This window comes from Sceloporus undulatus, chromosome 6 (assembly GCF_019175285.1).
Source record: "Sceloporus undulatus isolate JIND9_A2432 ecotype Alabama chromosome 6, SceUnd_v1.1, whole genome shotgun sequence".
NCBI lineage: Eukaryota > Metazoa > Chordata > Lepidosauria > Squamata > Phrynosomatidae > Sceloporus > Sceloporus undulatus.
In genome coordinates this window covers 62,686,910-62,703,895 of record NC_056527.1, presented here as the reverse complement: position 1 = coordinate 62,703,895, position 16,986 = coordinate 62,686,910, and the positions used below count along the sequence as shown (strand labels likewise).

The 16,986-nt window shown below is 37.7% G+C and overlaps 1 protein-coding gene across 3 annotated transcripts in view; it reads right to left on the bottom strand.

Moving 5' to 3' along the window:
• Positions 1–595: 595 nt before the first annotated feature.
• Positions 596–16,986, bottom strand: part of EEPD1 (endonuclease/exonuclease/phosphatase family domain containing 1) — a 65,601-nt gene continuing 49,210 nt past the window's right edge. For all 3 annotated transcript variants that reach the window (XM_042475362.1, XM_042475364.1, XM_042475363.1), the window contains exons 4-8: positions 10,667–10,777; positions 9,522–9,656; positions 8,485–8,617; positions 2,317–2,511; positions 596–1,082 (exon numbers count right to left, since the gene is read on the bottom strand). In XM_042475362.1, coding sequence (XP_042331296.1) covers positions 883–1,082; positions 2,317–2,511; positions 8,485–8,617; positions 9,522–9,656; positions 10,667–10,777 — 774 coding nt within the window. In that variant the 3' untranslated portion in view covers positions 596–882. The remainder of the gene's footprint in view (positions 1,083–2,316; positions 2,512–8,484; positions 8,618–9,521; positions 9,657–10,666; positions 10,778–16,986) is intronic.

Here is a 16,986-nt window from a genome sequence, read left to right as displayed (position 1 = left end):
AGGCCTCCCATATCCTTACAATGCAAGGCTGCATCTACACTGCAAAAACAGTGCAGGTTGACAGCACTGCAACAGCCATGGCTCAATGCTATGGAATTCTGGGAATTATAGTTTGTAATAGCTCCAGAGCTATCTGACAGAGAAGTATCAATGTCTCACAGAGCTAGAATTCCCAATATTCAATAGCATTGAGCCTTGGCAATTAAAGAGGTGTCAACCTGGATTATTTCTGTAGTGTGGATGCAGCTGGCGAGGCAGTACTGTATGTATCACATATAGCCTGGAGAGTTTGATGGCATGAAGATGGTTGTGCAGATTTCAGTTTCATGAGACAATGGGACAAATTTTAAAGGCTGTTGTTCAAATCAAGCTGTATGGTGATTAGTGTTTTCAAATGTTCCTTTAGATCTGCAGGTCCAAATTTCAAGGGACTAAAGAAGTGATAAAATGAGATTATATCATATTGCAAGATTTACTAGGCATGTTTTCTAATATAGCGTATCACAGAATACATTAAAAACTATGTATGCAAATCTGCCCTTTTGAGGACCACATCTATTATTATGACATTTTAAAATCACAAAGCATATACATATAGTATTAAAAAGTGCATTTTATTTGAAGTTATCCAGGTATCCAAGCATAGAAGTTCTGACTGTGTCTCCACAAAAAAGTCACAAATCACTCCATGGCAAGAGGATACCCTAAAACATCCATTAAGGGGCACAGAGGTAGGCTAGGAAGGGGAAATGTTAAAAGCAGAAGCTGATTCTTTTTAAATGAGAAAAAAGGCAGTTCTGGTTCATCATTAGGCCTTGAGCAAAGCAATCTTCTGACTATCCCTTCTCAGAAAGGGAACTGAAGTTTGCATTTTTTTTCTTATCATCGTTCATGTTTAATGTTCAAATCGCTGTTTTCCACTATCACTCCATTTCCATTTCGAGTCACATCTTTCCTATTCCAGTCCTTATCTGTATAAAATTCAGCTAACACTGGGCAGTGGCTTGATGCTACTCCGCCCCAGGACCAGTTATCAGGGATCCAGGGGTTTGTAAGGCCTTCTCTCACAACTGCCCAGTGACCTGTGGAAACAGAAATTTGCAAAGCATGAATGTTTGGGAGAGGAGGAGGAATCAGCAAAAGCAAAAAAGAAAGCATTTGGCTTTTATAGTGTAACATCTTGAGTAGTTTGTCTCTTGGTGGATCCGATGCAGAGCCTGAAAATAATTTGTTAAATATGAACTTGTTACCCCTGATTTCTTTTAAAACATTTAAGAAATTAAAATGTGCAATTTTCATTGTTAACAACAAACACATTTTAGAGTAGCACTGAACATTTCCCCTTATTTTAATATGTTATTTAGGGGTGATAAATTGCGCGCAGGAGGGAAGGATTTGTCATGATTAGTAATGTTACATTTTTATTTGATTTGACAGATAGCAATTTGTTTTGCTGTGGAAATTAAATGGATGAGGACCTAATCAGCATCAAGGAACACCACTTGAAGAGCCATAAAAACACAGTTTCTGAAAAGAGAGTATAATGTAAATAATAAAAACAGAACTAAAGAAACATACATGTGAGCGCATCAGTGCTGATCACCCTGGACTCCTGAAACTTCCTCCTGAGCCACAAATAAATTTCTAAGCTCTGTTAAAACTAAGGCCTGTTACAGACTGCCAAAATAAAGCTGCTTTGGGTCTCTTTGGAGGTATGCTGTTTAAATGATGCATGCATCCTAAGAATCCGGAAGTTGCACCACAGCTGCACTCCAGTGCTTAGGAATGGAGTGTGGCTTTGGTACGACCTCCAGACTCGTAAGACCCATTCATAATTTAAATAGCATACCTCCAAAGAGACCCAAAGCAGCTTTATTTTGGCAGTCTGTAACAGGCCTAAGCTTCTTGATCTAATGAAAGTGAAGATGGTCTTGTGAGAAAAAAAAGAAACATACAAAGTGGGAAGGGAAGATGTGCAGTTCAAAACACTCAAGAGTATTTATTTGTGAGACATGCACTGAGAAGCTGTAAGGGGCTGCAGACCTCTTCTGCTTCTCCAATGTCTTCAGGTATTTACTACAGCATACTACACAGATCAACTCCCAGTAAATGAACATACCCACAGTAAACGTAACTGATCTGTGCTAGACTAGGAGAAATTTAACATGAAATTTGCAAGCCTGCTGTAATTCAGGTTAACAGGCAACAAACTTACCATAAGAGGATGTCTATTCTTGTTGCTTCTGAACAGTCATAACAGATTGTACATAATAATCAAAGCTTGATGTTCTGAATTTTCCAAAAATAAAAACTTACCAGTGAAAACCTTTTTTAAGCTACGACTGATCCAGATGTTATCCAGGGACTTAGAACCCTGAGGGTTCTTTGTGCTGATGTCTGTGAATGTACTAGCAGGAACCAGATGATGAAATTTTTCCTTCCTCAAGACATCATGGTCACTACTGTCTGGTGCTTGACCAAAGTCTCCTAAGATGATCAGATCTTTTTCTCCTAAGATTGGGAATAATTAAAAAATAAGGGAGGTGTTAAGTTATGGACTGTGAAAAATGCATTTTTGGTCTGTGAATTTTACCTCTCCAGCTCCTACCACCCCAAAATCTTTTCCTCTTTGAGACATTTCTGCACATTCTCTCTTCCTTCTACGAATATGTATGTAGTGCCATCATCACAGTTACCAAATCCCGCCTCAAAATACACCTCTAGTCTCCTCTGCTCCAAGACCTCTGAATTTCAGATTGATTCATAACAAAGAGTACATATTACCACATTTGCTCACGTTCCTCCTAAAACACACCATTTCTTTCCTGAATCCTATTATCCTGCCTATATTATATGGGGTATGTAGATGGGGGGGACAGCAACTTTTCTTGTATATAAAACTGCACCACACTGATACAATTGGCTTTAGGTTTCTTACTACAATTAATCAGAATGATTTTGCCTTAGCACCATGCAGTTGTTATTCTAATTCTATGAAGGAGATTCATGAGAGTTAGCAAGTACTCTAAGGCTAAAAGGCTGATACTGGAAGAAAAAAGTATGGAAGAGGAGGCAGAGAGAGAAAAGGAAGAGTGTGGAAAAGAGCTGTTATAGAGTAATATACTAAACTACTTTGTTCAGCTTCAGAGGGGACAAGAAAGCAGCTTGGGGAAGATTTATAACCTCCAAGTGATAGCAATGTCTGTGTTTGGAAATATTCTAATATTCTGTAAAGGTCATTTACAGGATATTAATAATCAGTGCAGTGAAGTGGAAGATGGATCATGCTCAATAAGCTTAACCAGCTTATTGATGATGAATAGGAGGAGGCGATGGACAGAGCCTGGAAAAGTATCCTCAGGCAGACAGTGAGATTTTGGGAGTAGTAGTCTGTATGTTTTGTAGTCTGTATGTTTTCCTAGTTCTGCTAATGGATGTTCATATGGTATGGTGCGAGTAGGCTGGATTTCTCTGCCAGTCTATATAACAGGCCAAACCTTTAGCAGTTGGATTGGGATCGAACACTGGAAGTCATTCCCTCTCACTTAATCCTTGATTTGGGTTGGATGTGTGTGTGCAGCAATGCAATCACAATGTGTTAGAAAGTTGCTTTAGTCTGGGGCACTTCAGCTCTCCATAACCCAGGCCCTACATTCAGGGGAAAGGGTGAGGGCTCTTACAAGAATTGGTCCTGGATTTGAGGGAAGGCATGCTCCTCTGTGATTAAAACAGCAGTGTTTTGCTACTGGTGTTGGACACATGAGGGTGAAATCACAAGCAATAAATACTATCAAGGCGTGTGAAAGTGGTAATTATTAAGCAATATCTTAATATCATTGGACAGACAGGATGGTGGTCATACATATATAAAACACCTACTCCAATACCTTGTCAAAAACCAGTTTGCATGTAGAGCACACAGCTTTAGATTAACTTTTTCTTTTATAATCACACATTAACGGTTATTGAATTTATTTTGCAAACTGCAAAGAGGTAATTTGATTGAGCCTGCACTGGGAAACTGCAGAATTTCTATTGTTTTAGTGTGATATATATTTTGCCAAATCCCTGCATCCAAATGGCTCTTGATGAAGATTTGCTGAAACAACAACTCAAGTTGATTATCTACCGAACAAACATCTGTATTTTTCATCATTATATATTGAAAGTTTGTAGGTTAGCTTTTATCAGTATGTGGATTTTGAGCTCTCACTTACATAGTTTAGAGTGCATTTCATCAATTATCCTCCTGTCACTATGCACATCATATTCTGATATGATTCAAAATATTAGTCTCATATTTAGCCCCAGACTAAAGCAACTTTCTAACACATTGTGATTGTCCCCAAACTAAGAAACTTGTTTTGTGATAAATCAGAAGGAATGCATTGCTGCACATTTAAAAATTATATGTTCTTGTTAACCTAATAGTATTGTGATTCTATATGCCTCTCTACAAAAGCAAGGCCCATTGGCATCAGGGGGACTGACTCCTAAGAACCTAGTAAGGCTTGCATTCTTAGGGCTAATTCCAATTGTCAGCCCCAATTAGCTGCAATTAAAGCAGACCCACTGAATCAGTGAAATTTGCCTAACTACTGACCTGCCAAGTTCCCACTGATTCGATAGACTACGCTAGTTGGGACTAACAATTAAACTTAGGATACTGTGGATTAGTTTCTCACTTGGTTTTAAGGTATCCTGTAATTCTTCATAAAAATATTATTTGCACATTGTTTATTTAATTTATTTAATTGGTATCTCATCTTTCTCTCAAACTGGGATGCAATAAAAAATGCAGCTAAATTGTAATAGTACAAAAAAAAAAAACCCCAAGAAAGTGTAAAAACAAATAAACAAACTATCTTAGTAAAGGCAAGAGTAATTCCTGTACACAGCTCTCTTCTTCCAGTTGTAAACTAATATTTCACCAACATGTTAACTGTGCATGTATTTTTAAATTCAACTTTTCTTCATAAACAGTTGTCATTCCCTTTGGTCTGAAAGAGATGACCATCTGTTTGAGAAGAAGGCTTGTTATGCTCTGAGAAAAGATGTACTGCTACAACATTTTGTTTTGAAAGGTTGGGAATGTATTTCCACAGTGAAAATGCTAATCCCCTAGAAATAAGATCACAATATTCTATAGACGATTAATGAACTGTTTTAGTGGGTATTTATTACTTGTTGAGCAGGAAGTATTTTCAGAACATTTGTTGCTGACTCAGATGTTAAGACTAGAATTCTGTTTCTGCTGCTATGCAGGCAAACAGGCAGCAGAGGGAGCAAACATCCAGAAAAAAGCCTTTTGTTTTTCAATTTGATAGCACTGCATTAAGTGAGGTTGTAAAAAACAACAACCTTGTACCCACCAAATCTACTGTTTCAGACATTACACACTTTCTACACTGAATGGTAATACTTCTGTGCAGAGGAAAAAATGTGCAAACCTTATTATGATTTCCACACTAAAACAAACATGAGTGATCATATGGCTTAAGTTTTCCCAGATGCACATTCCTTTTTGAAACGAACATGCCTTTTGAATCAGCACCAAGCTTTTTCCCATACCTTTTCAAAGTCAACCCCTATAGTCCATGTGCCCTCATCATTTCATGCCCCTAACTTTAACCATGCACTGCAACAGCAATTGTATGACTGGTGCAGGGCATGTAGTATGTGCCAAAATAACTATGCAATACAATGGATTTCCCCATTTGACCTCAAGATCATCCTTGGTTCCATTTCTCACCAAGGATGCATCCATCTCGCAGGACTGTTACACCTCTGGAAAACTGGACCCTCAAAGTTCTTGGCAGGCTTCTATTAGGTTCCAAGGGCCCTTTCACTCTGCACAGTTATAGTGATATGATTCCATTTTAATTCTCATGATTTCATCCTATGGTATTCTGGGCTATGCAGTTTAGGGAGGAGACTGTAGAATTCTCAGCCAGAAAGCTCTCATGCCTCACTAGATTACATTCATTCATTCATTCATTCATAGATTTACAAATTCCAGTATTCCAGTAGTTAAAGTGGAAGCATAATGCTGTAATCCCATAATATAATCCCCATAGTGCTTGCCTGCATGGGGTTTGGTGCTTAGTTATGAGATGAACACAGAGTGGGTCAGCCAATGTCATCAACTGATGTAGAACTTTATCACATAAGAACTGTTCTCACTACAATCGTGCAAATGCATTAAAATGCAAACATAATGTTTTGTGAGCAGCCATTATCACACATCTTCGCAATTGTGTGACTGGGGCTGTCGCTGCCATTAAATTCTCTTCTTGACTCCCCCTTAACCCTTCCTTCCTGCCCTGTGCCCAAGCCAACACGCCTTCAGTTTAATTTTTTTTTAATTTTTAAAAATGTAATTCTGCAGTTCTAGTAATGCAATTTAAGTTTTAAAAAAGAAAATATATATTTTAAAATAAAATTTAAAATCTATCTGTATTGCATCTTGTAGAAGTTTTCTTTCAAATCATAATTCAAGGTGTACTTGATTTTTTGGACCATGTTTTTCCCACTGTTCTAGCTGAATGTTTTGCTCTAAGTCTTGGGCCCACTTCACCCTCCATTCTTTTAGTGTTTCGTCTTCCATTTCAAATTTTGACAATGGTTTCTAAAATTTGGAAATCTGGTGATTACTTTTTGATTTTATTGTTTTATTGTTTTTTTCAAATTCTAGTTCTGCGTCTCCAATCCCAAATGTTTCATATTGACCATAAACCTGTTTTCTGAACTAATGGTAAAGAAACCAATTGCAACTGTATCCTTCTAATATTTTTATTAACTCTTCTGATTTTATTTTTAATTGATGTTGTTCGATTTTTTCTCACCTTCCAATCAGCATCTCTTCTTGGAAAAGCCTCATTAATTGAGATCCACTTTTGTAAACACTTATACAATATTGCTTTCACTTTTTATTGCTATTTTCATAGGAAAATGCAACCCCCACCTGATTCATTTTCCATACTTAGTAGAAGTTAATCGATGTTAACCAGAACAATGACAAAGGTAAAGTGTGGGAAGGTGGTATGCAAAGAGCTGAAAAACCTTGATACTGCTGACCAACAGAGAATGAAAGGGACTGAAGGAGACCAGGTAAGATTGTAAGGAAGCTACGTAGGAAGCTCTCCTTAAGGTCTACTTTTAGACTTACTACATATACTTACTAAAGAGCAATTTGCTGAATTCAATGGGATTTCGTTTTGAGTAAATATCCTTTGGATGACATTGGAAATATCTCAGAATGTTGCTGAGAGTGGTTCCATTTAGCAAAGACAGCAATACTGTTTTCAGTTTGCTCTGAACCAGGGCAGGGAGGATCAATACTTGCCTAATGGAGAAGAGAATCACCCTGGAAGCTGTTTTCTAACTTTAAAATACATGTGTTGTAAAAAGCTGGGGGGAGTGCAAATTATAGTTGAACACAACATATTCAGCTTTAGTTCTGTTCTTTCAAAGTAGTTTTCAGTCCAAACTAGGTTTGTAAAGCTCCCTACACTAAATGTAGGTTAATTAAAGTCTGGAAAATATAAATGATGCCTCACAGTTGAAACAGTATGTCCACTGTATTCTTCATACATCTCTTCTGAAACTGGAGATGGGTGTTGATTCAGAACATTTTAAGCTGCTGACCTTGAAAAAGTGTCTAAGTCATCCAAAATATTTCCCCCAGCTGAAGACCAGTAACTATATACTCGACTATAAGTCGACCTCATGTATAAGTCAAGGGCAGATTTGGGGGCCACAATTATGGATTTTGATATGATCTGTGGATAAGTCCAGGGTAAAATTTAGGGCCATGTAACAAAGGATGTAAAGGATGATGCCAAGGAAAATGATGCCAAGAACTTAGAAAATTCTGGCAAGCATAACTGTTTGTGCTCATCCTAAAGGCTGGATGGATGAAAGAATAGAGGCAATCCATGTTTCTTTTTGGTGTTCACACAATGGACTAAACTCTCATCTATCCAGGTTTTCTTGGTAAGTTTCTTCAGAGGGAAGCTTGCCATTACCATCCTCTCAGGCTGAGAGATTGTGACTTGCCAAAGGTTACCCAACAGTTTTGCATGGCTGAGCGGGGATTTGAACCATGGTCTCCAGAGTCATACTCCAATGTTCATGGCACTATGCCAAGCTAGTTTAATAGCATGCATAGCAGAACTGTAATGGGAGACTTGTATGATAGTAAGGTTGTGAGTTCATTACCAGCCAGGGGCTCATAGTTGGCTCAGGGTCGATTCAGCCTGACATCCTTCCGAGGTTGCTAAAATGAGTATTCAGCTTGTTGGGGGCAATTAGCTTACACATTGTAAACCACTTAGAGAGTGCTTAAGTGCGCTGATAAGTGGTAAAGAAATGTGCTTGCTATTGCTATGTAAGTTGTAAAAATTCAAATGAATTCTAAGTCCCACTGAGTATTTTTCATTATTTTTAACACAGTTGGTGACACTGGGGAAAAAATGGTCTTACCTTTTAGTGTTTCCTGCAGAGTCTGTGCAAAGGCTGCTGATCTGTTGCTGTTATGGTTTTTCACAGCATTTTCTCCTACTGCGGGCAATGGGGCCAGATGAAGATTAACTAGGGTCAAGTCATTCACTCCAACCTATACAAGGTACAAACAGCAATTACAAAGAAAGGTTGAAGAGCTGCTAGGAGTACAAGGTTTTCATGAGACTGTTCAAAAAATATTTCTCACAAACACCTTTAACCTACCCACCATAATATAATACTAGAATTTCCTCTGTAGTCTCCCTTCTTGCAAATACAGTATCTCAGGACAATCCCAGCATACTTTTAAATGCTGTATTTTTAAATGTATTTTTAATAGACACAGAACATGTTCATTGAAAATGAACTACCATTAAAAATGTTAAATTTGGAGATCAAAATTTAGATTTCAAGGCTGTAATCATATACCCATTTATCTAAGGGTAAAACATGTTGATAATCTCTGTGAAGATTGTTTATGAGTAGAGAATTATATGGCTGTGCTGTAAATTGAGAATCCAGAAGAGCAAATTTGGAATCACCATACAGCCTTTCCTGACTGGGTATGTGCAAACAGTTGCAAATAAAATCATGACCTTATTATATATATGGGAAATATACTACTATTTAATCTTAAGAGGTTGTTTCTGATACAAGACCTTATTTGTATGCAGCCCACTGTAAGAGACAGTGTGGTGCAGTGGTTTGAGTGATGGACTTGGACTCAGGGAGAACAGAGTCTGAATCCCCACTCAGCCACAGAAACACACTTGGGACCTTGGGCAAGTCACATTCTCTGAACTTTACAGAAAAGCAACAGCAAGTCCCTTCTGGATAAATCTTGCCCAGCTTAAAGACATCTAACAACAATAACAACAACACTCATCCCATTTAATTGGCCAGCAGAATGCTTCAAAAACCTTCTCTTAACATTCAAAACAAGTACATATTGTTTAACCTCAAACAATTCCTTGAATTCTTCACCCAGAAAAAGGCAAATGTCTCTTGACTACTCTTACCTTGAAATGTGCAATGTAAGGTTGAGGACATGGATGCCGTCCATTGCCATTTGTTTGTGAATTCTCCTGGAAGGCAACATCTTTCAGCTCTATCCCTGCAGTTGTGTCCCACAAGAAGCCAGAATGTTCCACATTCTAGGAGGCAAAGAAAAAAAGTTAACTATAGTAAGATGATTTGCATTTTTGTAAAGACTAACTCAGGCTGCCTTGATTTCTGTTGGTATCCTCTAGGCCAGTGATGGAGAACGTTTTAGAGACCGAGTGCCCAAACTGCAACATAAAACCCACTTATTTATCACAAAGTACTGCATCCCTCTGGATTTCTAGTGAAACTCTAGTGAAGTCTGTGTTAGGATTAGACGATGGTATGTGTGCCCACAGAGAGGGCTCTGAGTGTCTCCTCTGGCACGTGTGCCATAGGTTTGCCACCACTGCTCTAGGCATAACTGAATCTGGATCCAATACTTATTATGGCTAAAAAGTTAGCTATAGTAAGATGATTGCATTTTTATAAGGACTAACTCAGATTTCTGTTGGTAACCTCTAGGCATAACTGAGCCTGGATCCTTCCCATTCCCCACCACCACCAGCTACTAATGTTTTCTAATGAAATAACAAATTAGCCACTCAATTACATCTGTGTTTACAAAAGAGCAAAACTGAATTTGTGTGACCATGCCTTTGGCTATATTCAGTTTCAATCTTCCTCCTTTAGCAAATATATGCCTTGATAAGGTGCTGTGTGCCAACAATTCTATAACCCATCTTCTTATGCTCAAATATTTTATTTGCAATTTTGTACAGTCTAGATATGGAAACCCACGAGCTGCTGGATTAGGAGCTTCAAAACTGTTAAGCAAACAAACAGAATAGAATATTACAGATATATATGCTGAGAATATTAAAAATGCATTGAAATAAAACTCTTTACTTTCCTGGCACAAAACGTGCTTCAGTCGGACAAAAAAAGGATTTCCAAAATCAATAGAAAGGTCCAGGAAAAAGCTGTCAGCACAAACTATAGGAAAACTGCAGCCTTAACAATAAGAAAAATTGCTGAGGTTCTAGCTCAGACATACATAATTATGTCCTTGTTTGGACAAAAACAAATTTTGTGAAAAGGTCAAAATGGCTAACTTGGGTACCTTCTGTGGATGGCTTGAGGTCTTCTCTGAAACCACACCCTTCCAGCATCCTCGGGGGCCCTTCCACTTGCGGATGTTTGGCAGAGTTGGTTGGTTTAACTCTGTGCAAAACTGGAAAAGGGACCAAGACCAAATTTAAGTTATCATTAACACAAAAACATCTGTAGGTTTTATACAACAAGGTTGAAAGATGTCAGTCTCTCACTCATATGAAAGAGAAAGCAACAGCAGCAGCAACAACAACCGAAAAACCAAAGAACTGTGTTACTTATCCTTTAAGTCTATTGGTATTGTAGTTTGACTGTTATGTGTTACTGCACAATGTGGGCAAGCTAGGATAAATTAAAACATCAAATTAAATTAAAATATGGTATAGGGACAGATGTTTTGATGATCTAACAAGCCAGTTATCTTCAAACTGGATGTCAAGGTCTATGAGTGTGGAACATAACAAAATGACAACAACAGGGCCCTGTGTCATCTTAAAAAGACTAAAAACACACTTATTATAACATGGACTATAATCTACTTCTGCAAATGCATGAAATTCAGAATAATCCATAAGAAGTACTGCTATATGAAGAACATAACCTTCAGTGGGGATGAGGCCAGTCTAGGCTCCCCTGGAAGGGAGTTCCATTACAGTATTCACCAGCCTTGCCTTAACACATCCTGATCTCAGCCAATTCCCTTCTGGTCAGGAAGCTGCCCCAAACCACTAGCATGTGTTTTGAAATTGGTTTTAAAAAGAGTGTTTTCATTTGTTTTTGTTTTTTAATTTTTTTTTCACCTGTTGTGCATCACCTCACGAGCCTGATGGACTGAGAGGCAATGAATAATATTTTAATAAGATAAGATTAGATTACTCAAGAAGAGAGAGCAACATGGTGTAGTAGTTTGAGTATTAGGCTAAGACTCTTGAGACCAAGGTTCAGATCAGGAGATCAGGGTTAAAAAAGAAAAAAGAAAAAAAGCTTAAGTCCAGCTGCATTAAATTCCTTTCTGTTTATTTTTTTTTAGTTTAAGGTGTAAGGTGTTTTTTTTTTGTCAGAGTTTTAATCTTAATGCCATTTTTGTTGTTGTCTGCCTTCAATCTGACTCCAGTTTATGGTGACCCTGTCATAGGGTCTTCTTGGCAAGATTTATTCGGGGGGGGGGGGGGGGAGGCTTGTCGTTGCCTTCCTCTGAACATTTTTCATATCAGTAGTTCTTATCTGTACTATTAAGTATAAGTGAAAGCAATGTAAAAGCATCTGAAGTTGCAAATATGTTAAAATTCAAAAGTAATTTTCTTGCAAGGATAAAGAAGAAAAAATAATAAGAATTGAGAAAAAAGATGTCTTAGAAAGAACATCAATTTTAGAAGATTTTTAAATGACTTAGCAAAAGAACTAAATTCAAAAGATTGGAGAGAACAAAAGGATACTCCAAAACTAGAGATTTTTAAAAGGCATATTTTTGCCCTATGGAGGGTCAAATTTAATAACCTTTTGATCCCTTATTCAAACAGTTTCCATCTTCAGAAGGCTAATCCATGCTAATTTTAAGGCCTTTCCCATCCCCCCAGAACCAAATTGTGGAATGGTGATAAGATATACATATTGTGAATACATAAGTATATTTTATTTTATTTTCGATAAAGGTATCTCTTGGCATTAAGAGCCACCATCAACTTGGGTCCAGCATCTTCCCACTACTATAAACATTTTGTAGCACAGACATATAAAGGTACTCAATTATAAACTGAAAGAGGGAATCAAGTTATCTTTATGGTGCAGGTGCCCAAATAGTAAGCCACAATACAGACTGAAAAGCATTTGATGATACTTGCTTTTCTTTTTATAAAAAACCCAATCTATCTCTACTGGGTAGAACACCTGCAATCGACTCTGCCAAAAGTCTTTATTTGAACAAAAGACTTGTATTTATTTATTTATTTATTTAAAAAAAAGACATTGCATTGCTCAAATAAAAGGGACAGAACAAAAGATTGCCTGATTGTTCCAGAAAAGAGCACATCTATGCAGGACAGATAACAGAACAGCAAATCAATAATTCTGCTGGCTTAGGCAGATAGCCATTTCTTAGCAGCAAAGGCACTGCATTTTCAAAACCTACCTTATGAAGAAACAACAAGTAGGTTTTTTTTGTGGGTTTTTCAGGCTATGTGGCCATGTTCTAGAAGAGAACGTGGCCACATAGCCCGAAAAACCCACAAAAAACTATGGATGCCAGCCATGAAGGCCTTCAACTTTACAAACAACAAATAGTTCTGTGTCACCTTAAAGACTAACACATAAAGTTTTATTATGGAATCAGGTTTTGTGAGCTACCGCCAAAAGACCATTTACATATTATATTTTTAATGTCCGGCCCAGTCTGCAGCCATTAACAACCATTTGTAAATCCAGAGCAGGAGAGAACGTTTTCTTTTGGTGGAAGAAACTGCAGCTGAATAATAAGGGTACTGATCCAATTCCTGGCATTTCTAGCCAAAAGATCAGGTTGCAGCTGACTGGAAAGGCCCTTGTCTATCCAAGTCACCAAAGAGGCACCATCAATTAGAGTGTTTTTATTATTTATTTAAATAAAGTAAGTATGTATTTATGCCACACTTCAGCCTGTTACAGACTGCCAAAATAATGCTTTTTTGGGTCTCTTTGGAGGTATGCTGTTTAAATGATACGTGCATCCTAAGAATCTGGAAGCTGCACCAAAGCTGCACTCCAGTGCTTAGGAATGGAGTGTGGCTTTGGCGCGACCTCCGGACTCTTAGGACCCATGCATCATTTAAATAGCATACCTCCAAAGAGACCCAAAGCAGCTTTATTTTGGCAGTCTGTAACAGGCCAGAGTGTCTTACAGATTGCTAATTTGACAGTAGACAATATTCTACTAAAAGAGTAGATAATATCGAGCCAAAGCAGGAAACCTGTTGCCATTCAAGTGTGAGCATGCTGTTGTTGCATCATTTCTCTCCATCTGCTATGCTGTCTAGAATACCACACATTCCTCACTTGTACTCAATGGTCCAATAAAATAGCCACCTACATTGAGCCCAGCCAAAGAGTCCTAATGTTATCTTTTGGGGCTATACAATACATTCCACTAGCAAGGCTGGCTGGGGGATACTGGGAGTTTTAATCCAAAAATGGAACTTCTCCAAGTTCTGCTCCTACTCAAAAGTTAAAAAAAAAACAGTGCAGGGAAATGTTTAAAAAGCAGGAATGTGGCAAAGAGTCCACCTTGCAACGTTGTTTTAATAATTCTTCACACCTTGGTTTCCTCAAGCCTTTGTGCATGGATGGAACAAAAATTTGAAGGTTGGAAATCTTAAAGAAAGATTTCTACCTGTTTGTTAAACAAAAGTCTAGAGGTTGCTCTCTTTGCTGTTTTCCAAAACAGCATCCTCAGTTCTGTAATCTATAGTACAATAGCAGCTGGTATGAACCCTTACATTTTATTTGCTGGCACAGAATGTCTTAGGTTCAAGTGTTAAATTAAAGTGGGAAATTTATGTGGACTTTTGCAACAATGTAATTTCCCTCAGGCCAACTTGGTTTAATTAATTTCAATATGCAACAACTTTGATAAACCAGCAAACTGAACAAATCAAAGACAATGTGTACTAATTCAGTTAGTTTTGGATGGATGGCTTAACAATTAATCTTGGCTAGACAAAACAAGCAAGCTGAGTGAATTCCACAAGACTAGAGCTGACGTTAGCATTTGCAATGTTTGCAAACTTTTAAGTTTTATCATGTGCTTTAAGCTTTAAACTTTACTGAAGAGAAGAAAGGAAAAAGACACCTACTGAATTGTGCATAGGATGACATATTACACAGGCTTGTTATGACTCCCCCCCCCATATTGTTGCTGTATTTAATGTATTTTTGGGTGCTGAATTTGAAAAATACAATAAAAATGTCATGCCACACATATTTCTTTCACAAATTCAGTATTTTTATCAATTCAGTTGTTCCTCAGCTTGCATTAAGTGTGGATGGGGATGTTTCCAGTGCAATTTCTTTTAGAGCTTTTGAACAATTTTGTTTGTTTGTTTCATATCAGTAAATTAAAGTGTTTTGAAAGTCTATTAGAAGACTTTCCCTTTCTTATTCTTTGCAGGATCATTTGATTCAGTCACGTATTATACTATAGAAATATCAAAGCAAATTGTGAAAAAACTGCATGTGATAAAGCAAACTTTTGGTGATGTTTGGATGTAGAATGCCAAATTGCTATAAAACCATCATACATTTTAAAAAAGTTTTTATGATCCCTAATTTTGTATGCCTGTGTAGGCATATATACCTGGATTTTTTAATAATAATAATAATAATAATAATAATAATAATAATAATAATAATAAGGTATTTCTCTCTTGAGGGAAAACTAACACCCTTGGACTCATTTCTCTCTTGTTCTCTGACATGATCTAGGAGAAGTACAGTATCTAATGCTAGTAATTTGCTGGTGAATAAGATAAGAGTTAAATTCTTCCAGATCTTAGCTGAACTTTGGATAATAATGATGACATGTATATGTTATCCAATAAAACTAGACAACTTCAACTACAGGATGCTTATAACTGGAGAGGGATAGAAATAGGTGGATTCAGACCTGAAAGATGGGCTGAATAGATCGGCATGAGGCCCCACTGGCGCCATTTGAACCGGGAATGTGTCACACGCACCCAGTCCAGATCTGGACTGCCGCTGTGGTCCTGAACCAGGCCACCAGAAGGAGCAGATTCTATCCACTCCTTCTTGGTCCAATTATTTCCAAGATATCATGGGCTTGGCATGGCTTCCAGGCTCATTTGGGGCATGCATAATCTGAACACTACCAACAGCATGAGCAAGTACATTTCTATACTTCTTATGAGTGCACCTAAGTGGCTTACAATGTGTAAGCTAATTGCTCTCCAACAAGCTGGGTACTCATTTAGCTCCGCTCTGGGCCCCACAACAAACTTCAACTCCCAGAATTCCAAAGCCTTGAGCCAGGGCAGTTAAAGCGGTGCCAAAGCAGGTTATTTTTCCAGTGTTGATGCAGCCCCAGTTGACAAAATTAGAAACCTACAACACGTTATTACTGAGATGAGCTACATTTTTACTTCCCAAACTATTCTCCAAAGAACCAGATGCTCCTAGAATACAACCTTCGATATGTGCAGTTGTTCTGAATCATTATTGGGATGGGAAGTTCAGAGGTCACTGTCTCCCTTATATAACTCTTCTCTGCTTCCCTACTCTTTTGGCTATTTTCTTACCACTGTCATCATTCCCCCCCCCCCCCCGCCGCACCATTTCTGCAATAAAGATCAGAGGAATCGAGGTGGGCGGGAGGACATGTGTTCAATTAGACTGCTGAACTGGGTCAAGGATGCATGGTGAGGAAATGGGAAGAACTATACCTAGATCATATGGTTGGTCAGCAAAAGAACAATTCAGTCCTTGCCACTGCCTATTAAAATGATCAGGATTGGGTGATATTCTTTCAGCCATGTGGCAGAATGCAGACAGCAAATCTCATTCTCAAATGTTGGGGCCTACCCTAGAGGAACAACGGAACAAAGAGAGGAATGGGGATGCAAAAGTACTCGCCTCTGAAACTGACTGGCTAGTGTTTCCCAACTTAAAAACTGACAACTCTGGGACCGGCCAGATCAGTTGTAAAATAGTAAGATCTTGACTTAAGGTCTCATCGTTCTTTTCTTTTCTTTTCTTTTGTGCTCCTCTATCTCAAAGTCTTAGCCATAGACCCCTGTGCCATGTTACCAAAGTCTAGATCAGTGTCTAGGACTGCCTAGGTGAAAATATTTTCTAAAACGATGTATGAAACTCAGTTTCTATACAATACATACTACTATGCAGAAAATCTTGCAGATCAATATTAATTTTAAACCAGAGAGTTTTTGTTAAATATTGTTGAAGATAAAACAGAACGCAGATATTTAAAATTTTTGTTATATGCCTATTCAGCGGCGAGGTTATATTATGCTAAATTGTGGAAAGATAAAAATATTCCTACAACACAAGAGTGGCTCGAAAAATTGTTAAGTATGGTACAAATGGATAAGCTAACGCTTTTGAGAAATGATAAGTGATCTGCAGATTGGGAAGACAATTGGAAAAATCTATACGAATTTGTGAAAAATAATGCACAATGAGGAATGAAGGTTTATGAAATATGAAAATAAGAGGAAAACTCTATATAATAATGGAACAGATATTGTAAGAAAATGATACTAAAAAGATGAATGGAGGGGGAAAGAATATTATTTTTGGCATTTGTTTGAACTCAAACTCAATTAT